The following is a 10,623-nucleotide window of genomic DNA, read 5'->3' as shown; positions in this document are numbered from 1 at the left end:
GGCAGGCAGAAGTGTGAAGAAAGGGGTGAGGACGAAGATGACGACGCACGGCTAACTGCCACGAGACGATTATTGTTCAGTGTTCACACGCAGCACGACGCGCCAAAAGTCGACGTTTATTTGAGCACCTGGCGGAAAGCAAAGGCGAAAAGAAAGAAAAAGCGCCGGGTAGAAAAGAAAAAAAGCAAATCAATACGATGGAGGAAATCGGTGGAAAGAAGGAGTGAGCGAAAACGCCACTCTGCTGGAGAAGGTCTCTGACATCTTCCGGCCGCCATTTTGCCTCTCACGCTCGACGAAGCAACGGCTCGCGATCTGCCCGGTAAAAGCCAGCGAGAAACGGCTCCGAAAAAGCCCGGCTTATGAAGCCTTCAACACGATGACCTCTCTCCAGAAGTTTGGGCGGACGGGCCACACAACTTCAAAGTGCTTGAAACGCCTCGTCTGCGACTGAGAATCCAAACATCTGCATCTGCGCACCAGACACACTTTCCCTTTCCTCCCCAAGGATCCCCAAGGAGCACCGCGGAAATTTTCCTCGCTTCCTTCCTTCCACCATTCCTCCTTCCCTCCCTCCCTCCCTCCCACTCCCTCACGCGCTCGAATCGAAGTTTCTGCACCACCGACGCACAGACTGGAACACTTTTCCTTTCCCTTCCATCCTGCTGCGCGAGAAGGATGGGATCAAGTGAGGTGAGAACCGACGGGGAGGGATCGCATTAGCGCGTCCGTCGAGCGGACCAGTCCACCCAGGTAGTCCACCCAGGGAGTTGGTGGCGTGCCCATGCCACTGCCGCAAGCAACCTTCAGATCCCATGATAAACGATAACGTTCTGTAGAGTACCGTATTCTGTGTAGATACCCAACGAACAGGAACGAAAAGAAAATGGCAAGTGAGTGCGGCTGCTGCCCAGCGCGCGCACACACAAAGGGGGCCATTCGGCGGCGGCAATAGCGGTAACTGCCGGCGACCATTAGATAATGGCGAATCAGCTCGGTGGCAACCCCGATCCAGTCCATCATCCAACCGCTTGGCGAGGAGTGACAGCTTATGAATCCGCATCCGCATCCACGGCCACCACCACCTGCGCTCATCCTTCGCCACCAAGTGATATACCTAAGTGATATCACTGCATAACATAGGTTACCAAGATCACCTCTGCGACCCAATCTTGTCACACACACATCCCACACACATCCGCCGCGCCCCACCGCCGCCGCCGCCGCCTTCGCCGTCGCAATAGTCGTCTCCGGAAATGCAAATGCTACGGTATGTATTGCCTGATTAGCGTCAAACGTACACTCTATGCGATTGGTGCCCAGTACTCTACTTTTATGGCTGAAGATGTGTTTGCCAAAGTGTGCAGCGCTGAACTGCCGCCCGCCGCGGGAACTGCTAACTAGTGCCGCTGCCGCTGGCAGCTTTGTCGCCATGTACATATCCAGATTCCATCCACCTATCTATGCCGCAATAGCGCCAGGAAAAGCAATCCGCCCAAAGAGGCTGATACATATTATGCATAGATATCCTTCCTTCCATGTCCTTCCTTCCTTCCTTCCATGTCCTTCCTTCCATCCTTCCTGACTAGGCCGTTTGTGTGTGCGAGATCTTTCCTTTCTTTTTGGGTTCTGAGCTCATGCTTCTCATGCTTCTCATGCTTCCTTTGCTTTTCTTGCCTTTGCTTTTCTTGCCTTTGCTTTTCTTGCCTTTGCTTTTCTCATCTCCTGAGTCCTGAAGCAGCGCACAGATGTCTCGAGTCTCGACAGCTCGTCCATCTGGGGGGTTTTTTTCATCCCAACAAACACACCAGCCAGCCAGTTGGCCATATGAAAAGAGAGAGAGAGATATGGATAGGAAGAGGTGAGTACCGTATGCATCCGCATGATACCTACTCTGGGTATGTATTCCCACCTGCATCAGTACATCTAGAGTAGAGAAGAGTAGTGTAGAGTAGAGAAGAGTAGTGTAGAGTAGAGAAGAGTAGTGTAGAGTAGAGAAGAGTAGAGTACCTACAGCTGTGTTGTCTGGATCTTTCTTCTTCCATCTTCTTTCTTCGCTTTCTTCGCTTTCTTTGCTTTCTTTGCTTTCTTTGCTTTCTTTGCTTTCTTTGCTTTCTTTGCTTTCTTTGCTTTCTTTGCTTTCTTTGCTTTCCTTGCTTTCCCAGGCCGTCTCTCCCAACAAACGATAAACCCGCTCCTCCCCAGATTCCCCGGATTCGTCGTCATCCCCAAACGGCCTCATCCACTCACTCACCATCCTGCCTCAGCCACCACCCACCACCCCCGCGGAACCTCAGCCACATCTTGCCAAACCCCCACCAGCAAAGAAAGAACAAAAAAAAGCCACAGTCAGCTTCTCGAAGGGCTCGCTAGAATCGACCAGCCAGCCGGCCGGACATACCCGCATGGGCGTGGGGTTCATTGTGTGGTCTGGTGTGGTCTGGTGTGCTGTGGTCTAGTGTGGTGGGGGTCGGAGTGGGGGTCGGAGTCGGGTTTGGAGGCTCGGGTTTGGCCGTCGCGGTGACCGGTGGTTGATACTCTACCACCGGTATAGGTATGTGGTAGAGAATTGGAGGTAGAAGATACCTCCTACATAGGTCGCCGTTTTGAACCAGTGGGTGGTAGTACGGGCAGGTAGGAACGAAGGAAGGCAGGTACCTATACTCTACGCAGTGTGCGAACAAACCACATCCACTTCCCCGAATCTCTCACCCAGCTCGCACTCGCACCACAGCACCACATCGAACGACTACTACTACTAGTACTAGTAGACTACGACTTAGGTACGTCAAGCAACATCCCGTCGCCTTCGCCGTCGCCGCCGTTGTCCGTCAGCTCTCACCCGCTGTCTGTCGCGTCAGGCCGGGACTGGGGACATACTACCTACGGCCAGTCCGCTCATGCCTTGTCTATACCCCCCGCCCTAAGTCTCACGCCCACAGCCACCAGCCTGCCGGCAGCCGTACCAGCCCTCACACACTCCTCACTCATGCGTCATGAGCGCATCACTCGATACTCGACACCAAATGACCACCAGCTAGCAACCACCAACCGCGCACCCGGCATCTCGGCTACACTCTCCGAATTGTAGCACACATCCGCTTTCCATTCCCTTTCACTTCCGTTTCCCCGCGATACCCTAGATACCCTAGATACCTACAGACCTACATACCCACGTACCGATACTCCACCTATGCTGCCACGCTGCTACGCTGCATCGCCAACCAGTATGTACTTATGTACGAGTACAAAGTAGTTGCCGGATAGACGGATAGATGAGGGTGCATTGCGGTACCACAGTACATACACATACATGCACATATGTAGAGTACGTGGAGAGCCGGTAGATGTGGTAGATGTGGAGCAGGCGACTCGGTGAAGCAATGTAGGTAATCTACAGATGTATGTAGAGTATGTACCGCGCGCTCGCAACCACCACCACCACCACACTACGGGAGGTGAGGTGGATGAAGTACTATGGTAGGTACTATCGGTACTATGGATACTATGGGCACTAAGTAGGTGCTGTAGGTGTGTGCTATAGGTAGGTGTGACCGTTTCGTCCGGGAGTTTCGTTCGTTGGTTGAGATTCGTTGGTTGGTTGAGATTCGTTGGCGGACTCCGGAGCGACACGGCAGTGTTGCCCATCTCCTCCCCTCCCCTCCCCATCTACTCACCGCCTCACGAAAGATGCGAACCATATTTTTTCCGCACCGGGGCGGGAGGGGGGGGTGGTAGAAAAACGAGTGATACACCATGCCTCATAGCTCAGTTTTACAGAAAAAGATTCAATAGTTGATCGGGATTAACCTCACCGCCCCTCACCCCCCCCCCCCCCTTCCTCGCAATACTGGTGGGCGGTAGGTAGGTAGAGTAGAATATGTAGAGCAGAGTATCGCGATGGCGGATCTCAAATTCTCAATCTCTCAATCCGGGAAACCCCCCCCCCATTTTGCAGCTCTCTATTTACCGAAAGAAAGAAAGTCCACCGCACCCACCGCACCCACCCCGCCGTATCGACGGTAGGCACGGTAGGTGGGAGATCACATGCCCCCCCCCGTCCCCCCCGTCCCCAGCCCGCACCGCTGCCGAACCGTTGGCTCCCCCCCCCCACACCCGCCCCCGCAAAAAGCACACGATCGATCGATTGCGAGCATGCGGAGTACATAAGTTAACCTCAACCCAACCCAACCCAACCGCAACCGCAACCCAGGCCAACCCAATTGAACCCAATTGAACCCAACCCCAGCGCGACCGCAACCCAACCCAAACCCAGCGTGACGATGCGAACGATGCGAACGATCCACTCTGTCGTCCATTCAATCAAATCCAATACAATTCAATCCATTCAATCCATCTACTACCGGTAGTAGGTGAGTATGTAACGTGGACCTCCCTCCCCCCACACACACATCAGACACACACATCCTGCCATGCCATGTCATGCCATGCTATGCTAGTGATCAGATGAAGGCGGGCAGGCAGGCAGATTTCGCTGGCAGATTTTGCGGGATCGGTGCTCCCTTCCTTCCTTCCCCACAAAAAGGATATGCCGGTAAAGGGGAGTGAGTAAAAATAACGGTGACGACGGGACGGGACTTGAGATGGGCGGGACGGGGCGGGATGGGATGGTGAGGTACGAGTGATGGTCGTGAACAGTGAGCTTGACCGCACGCCGGATCCGTCGTGTCCTGCCCGTCGTGCCTGGCCAGCTTCGAGGTTACGGGCTTTAAGCTTTGGTATTCGGGCTTGCATCCACGAGCGGCCCCGGATGTGTATAGTAGAGCTACGGTACAGGTACCTACAAATACAACGTTCCTCGTTCCTCGTCCATCACGAAATCACAATCGACCGATCGACCCGCGTGCGTGGGATACATTTCCGGCGATCCATTGCATCGATACTTACACTTACCGTACTCGCCTTTTGGTTTCCCCTCCTATGTAAGTATGTAGTAAGTACCTACTTTTTAAAATATACATGCGTGTATGTGTATATGTGTGTATCGTATTTGTGTAGGTACCGTGCGCAACTGCAAGTCTGCAAGTCCGCAAATCAACAACGGCCCAGCGCATACCAGCCAGCCCAGGCCCAAATCTCAGAGGCCCGGTATGTATATAATAGTATATACGTTACCTAACGCATCCCACCACAAATCCACCACGCATCCCACCACGCCGTCCATCATTTCATCATTCGATCACCTGCCCGCCATCTGCCACCACCTGCCCACCACCTGTCAGCCACGCGACCGACCACTGCAGTGACTGCATTGCACTGCACCATCACTGTGACCGCAGACGGAAACGGGCCGAATGCAGTGCATATTTTCCTTCAGAGGTGCATATGGTACATATGGTACATAAGTAAGAAGTAGGTACCTACTTGGGTATCCCCCCACCCGCGTGGGATGTATGAATAGTAGTGTATAGTACACAAGTACTCAGTACATAATGTAAGTACTCTCACGGTCACGGTCACATGGTCACCCACTGCGGAACAAAAGGAAGAGGGAAGGAAGAGGGAAGGAAGGGAAGAAGGAAGGAAGGAAGGAAAGACGGGAGAAGGCAAGAGGAAGACGAGGCCCCACGTTTCTACATATTTATGTATAGTACCCACGTCCTCTGCCTATGCTAGATGCAATGTTCGGTATATGTATCTGCATACAGGCCGTGAAGAATTCATTTTCCTTCTTCCTTTTTCCTTTTGCCTGGCCTCTCCCACCCCGCTGTCCGTCTGTCCGTCTGTCCGTCTGTCCGTCTGTCCATTCATCCATCTGTCCATCCGTCTTCTCCCCGCCCGTGTACAAATATGTACAGAAAACGTCTTATATTCAGAAAACGTCTTATATACCTACAGACAATGACGCACCGGAAGCAGTTTTCTTCCTCTTCCTCTCCTCCCCACCCCTCGAGTCTCCTCTGCGTCTCCTCTCCTCTGCGTCTCCTCTCCTCTGCATCCGGACAGTTACTTTTTTTCCCTTTCTTTGCTTCGTTTTCTTTGCACCTAGAATCTAGCCCTTTTCCTTCCGACTTCCTGAAGTTTCTTCCGCAATAATCTTCTGCGAGATAAGGAGGAGGAGGTGGAGCGGCGGACGGTCGAGTGAGAGTCCAATCCACTCTATCCCCAGATATCCCCAGATATCGGAAACGGATGCGGAAGCGGAAACGGAAGCGGAAACGGAAATGGAGGGAAGGCTGAAGTACTCTAGGTACGGCAAAGGAGCTTGTTTACTCTACTATGTCCGGTTCGTGTATTTGCATAGATACATTGTATATGCATCCAGCTGCATCTTCTACTACAGGCATATTAGGCGTAGATATCTACATGGATTGAATACCTGCAGATATTTCCATAGGTGCTTAGACACTCCAGATTGCAATACGGAATGCATATCTGTTCTAGATTGTATCTACCTACATAATATGGAATGCATACGTAAGTAAGATGTATTATCCAGCAGCAAACTCCTCTCGAATCCATTTCCTATCCACAGCTGTATGGATGTATCATGTGCCATACACACCCATACCCATACCTCCCAGTAGGCACATACATACGGTACGGCCAGCACAGCGCACATAATTGGCCCACCCTAGGTACTCTAGGTACCCACTACCTCTGCACTCCAGAAAAACGGAAAAACCGGCACATCACAGGCTCACATCACAGCACATCACAGCACATCACAGCACACAGACTTACCCAAAACCAACCCAGAAACGCGGTTCAGATGTTTTAGCTTCTACTTAGGTCCCGCACGGCGCACGCCCGTCGCACGCCCGTCGGTCAAGTCGGTCGGTCGTCGGAGCCCAACTGCTTTTTTCGCTTACACTAGCCACGCCGGGTACGAGCGAAGTGTGGAAGGTGGGGGGGGGGGGGGGGGGGGGGTGTCAACATTCACGACTCGGACGGAGAGGCGTGGGGTGTTTTTTTCTGTCTCTCTCAGCGCGCGTTTTTCTTTTTTCCTTTTTCCTTTTCCCTTACCTTCGCCGTCGGGACTCGGGGGGTTTTATTGGGTGTTGGTTTTGGCGGGGCAGGAAGTTAGAACTGCTAGTAGTGGGGGGATGTTTCGACTCTCGAGCGGTGAAGTGAAGTGAGGTGTCGGGTATCTCGAGATAACGGCAGAGTAGAGTACATTATAGTACTTGGAGTACTCAAGGCCTTTATCGACCTACATAGAGCTCGAGCTCATGGTCGAGGTTGAATTGATAAACGGTTATTGCCAGAAATCAACGGGTACGTAGAGTAAATAAAACCCACATGATTGATGATGATCCCCCTCCCCCCTCCCCTCCGCCCCTCGACTCCACCTCCCCCTCCACCTTCCCCCCATCACCCCTCCCCCATCACCCCCGCCGCCCCTCCGCCCCCTCCACCCCACCAGCCCACTACCAGCAGCCCACTACCAGCAGCAGCATACACGGCAACCGGGCGGTACAGTACGGTACTCTACAGCGGTACTCTACAGCGGTACTCTACAGTGCGGTGCGGTGCGGTAACTACGGTGCGATGCGGTGCGGTTCCAACTTCCAACACAATGTGCGTACCATTTGCAGTATGTATTTGCAGTCGTGGCCGTGGACGGGCTAACAAACTAATGTACTCCACGAGTAAAGTACTCTATGTATGTACATGCGCGTGTGTACCTAGAATATGTACCAAGTATGCGCGCTCAGTGTCTCGCGCTGTGTCTCGCCGCGTGCACTGTGGACGAGTGGGTGAGTGGTAGGTGGTAACTAGAGCAGAGGCCACCGGTCCGGGTAAAAGTTCCAAAGACCGAAGGCCGTTGCGAACTTGCGATATGCAGTTTGGTAGTGCGTGCGTGCGTGATGTGTGATGTGTATACCTAGTACGGCGGCGGCGGCGGCGGCGGTGGTGGTGGTGCTGGTGGTGGTGCACGACGGACGACGGACGACGGACAGAGTTGAGGTTTCTTTTCTGCACTGCAGGCGTGCATGGCATGCACGGTCCAGCATCCAGCAACCAGGAAGCAACTAGGAGGCAACTATGTAGCAACCAGGAAGTATGATAACCAGCATCCAGCAAGCAACCCGCAAGCAACCCGCAATTCGCAACCAAACGAGCCGATTCGACTGGACTCGAGTCTCCTCAACTCTCCTCGACTTTCTGCCGGTACATAGCTTGAATAGAGTACTCTACCGTACTCTATGCAGAGTAAGTAGAACCTATGAGGTGTCCACCCACTACTACCAGTCTACATACCACGGTAGTAGCAGGGTACCGTATTTCTGATTGCCGGTTGGGCTGGCCAGCATTTCGGTTCTGCACCGAAGTCCACCCGAGAGACGAGAGAAGGTTCTTTCCTTCCTTCCTTCCTTTCCTTCCCTTCCTTCGATTTTTCTAGGAGAAAAATTCCCCCCCTCCCCCCCCACCCCACACATCCATCCACACCGATGGCCAGCTGCAGACCGTCCCCCTCCCCCTCCCCAGCCACACATGTAGTCGCAGCAGCAGCAGCAGCAACTTCCAATTTCCCCTTGCCCCTCCAACCCCCAACCCCCACCCCCCGCCCCCCGCCCCCCGCCCCCCGCCCCCTGTTTCGAAACAAAACATCGATGGACGTTCCTGGCGAGGAATCCGCGTCGTCATGGCGGGTGGGTGGGAGGGAAAGAAGGGGAAAAGGAAGGAAGGAAGAAAGGAAGGAAAGAAGAGAAATGCAAGCAAGAAAGGCAAGCAAGAAAGGCAAGCAAGAAATGCAAGCAAGAAAGGCAAGCAAGAAAGGCAAGCAAGAAATGCAAGAAAGAAGCGAAGAAGAAAAGATAGAAAACAAATAAAGCGCTATGTAAGTAGAGCACGGTACGAGTAGATAACTAGCGGGCACATGATCCCACCGCCACTCCCACTCCCTTCCACTCGCTTTAAGCAAAGCCCGAAACCGCCAGCCCGGTCGCGGGTGTCTGTATCTATCATGGTAGTCCCCGAGGCAGGAAAGACAGATCCTAGGCATATTCTCTGCCCTCGAAACAAGGAAGTCACGAAGTCAGGAACTGCTCGTTTTTCCTGCTCCGATGTGCCTTTTGCCGTTTCCGCAGGGTCGGAGAATCCCAACCAGCCCAGCCGACCGATGCACATATTCCGGGCGCCTTCTCTTCTCTTTCCCTCTCTTCTCTTTTCTCCACGCTTATGCGCCAACCACGGCGTTAGATTTCGAAGCAAGCAAGCGGTCCTCTAGGTACTCGTACATACATAATGTACATGATGGTACAGGAAGGACTTTTCACCCATCCAGCAGCGCCGGTACATAAGAGATGCGGCGTCGAAGTCGAAAAGCAATAGGAATTGGGCACAAGTGCAGATCCGTCACAAGACGTGAACATGCGCTTTACTTTCCTGCTGCTTTCCTGCCTACTACTTTCCTGCCTGCTACTCGCCTGCTGCTCCCTTGTGTGCTGCTGCTTGGTTACTGCTGCCGCTGCTGTTTGCTCGCTGCCAACGAGAATAGAAAATACCCGGCCGACCGGCCTCGGACATTCCGGCGGGATGTGATCCGTCGCTCGTCGAGTGACGAAGGCGGTGGGCAGTCAGTCGGCGTACGGTACATACTCTAGGGTAGGGTAGGGTAGGATACATAGGATAGGATAACTACGGTAGGCCATGGGGTCTGCTTGCGGTGGTTGAATGGGTTGAATGGGAGATGCTTGCTTGCGCGCGTAGGTAAGCTGCCTCCTACTCTAGTCACGTCCAGTACTTCGTTCGTTGCCAGCTCACGAGAAAGACTCGAGAGAGAGGGAGAAGGATGCGAGTGCCGGCGCCGCCGTCGTAAGCGATGCCGCCCGCCCGCCAAGAAGCTGGTTCGCCTGGGTCCGGGGGAGACCCGAGGGCGCTAGGTATCTTCATCATCCTCCACCACCGCCACCACCACCACCACCGCAAAACACCAGATTCGGATACATAGCAAGGAAAAGCGTTGCTATCATATGGATAGGACGAGAAAGGAAAAAAGATCAGATATGTAGAGGAAATCTATGCAAAGAACCTGGGGGAGGAGTTGGGTACTGCAGAGAGGAATAATAGTATGTAGATGAATCCGGAGTAGAGAGTTTTGGGAGAAGCATGGGCCAAATATCAGGGACAAACCTGGCAACTACTAGTACCTAGGGTCGCATTTATCTGTGGCGGATGGACGAAACTTTGCCAGTTGGGGCAAGGGCGTGGGGATGGATGGAGGTGGAGGGATGGAGGGGGTGGAGGGGGAGGGTCGGATTCTGTGGAACGAATCCTTGTGGGGTTTCGTTCGCTCGTTCGTTCCGTAAAGTAGACCTCGCTTGGTCCAACAGCCGAAGCTCACAAGCTCCCATACATAAGCAAGTGCTGCCTCTTTTGCACTGCGACCGGTCACAAGAGAAGAGAGAGATCGAGAACAAGGCGGCGGCGGCGGCGATTCCCTCGAGCGCTCGGACCGGAAAACTCAAGACACCTGCGGTCTGTCATCATCATCTTGATTGAGGCGGCAGGCAGGCAAGCAAGCAAGCAAGCAAGCAAGAACCAGGTTGTGTTGTCGGTCGCAGGGCGTCGTCGTCGTAGTCGTCGTGTGTGCGGGGGGGGAGGGGGGGCGCTGGGTGGCGGTGTGTAGAGTAGGTAGAGTAGGACGATGGTGAC

At 53.6% G+C, this 10,623-nt stretch overlaps 1 protein-coding gene across 1 annotated transcript; it reads right to left on the bottom strand.

Moving 5' to 3' along the window:
- Nucleotides 1-577: 577 nt before the first annotated feature.
- BZA05DRAFT_410573 (uncharacterized protein) lies at nucleotides 578-1,685 on the bottom strand. Its single transcript, XM_051484918.1, has 3 exons — nucleotides 1,575-1,685; nucleotides 840-1,552; nucleotides 578-753 (listed from the first exon to the last, which is right to left on the bottom strand). The coding sequence occupies exons 2-3, from the start codon at nucleotides 1,438-1,440 to the stop codon at nucleotides 593-595; spliced, it is 762 nt and encodes a 253-aa protein (XP_051335701.1). The 5' UTR covers nucleotides 1,441-1,552; nucleotides 1,575-1,685; the 3' UTR covers nucleotides 578-592.
- Between the last annotated feature and the right edge of the window lie 8,938 nt (nucleotides 1,686-10,623).

The sequence above is a fragment of the Tricharina praecox genome (assembly GCF_024521635.1).
Source record: "Tricharina praecox strain CBS 144465 chromosome Unknown BZA05scaffold_32, whole genome shotgun sequence".
Taxonomy (NCBI): Eukaryota; Fungi; Ascomycota; class Pezizomycetes; order Pezizales; family Pyronemataceae; genus Tricharina; species Tricharina praecox.
This window is presented reverse-complemented; position numbering and strand designations above follow the sequence as displayed.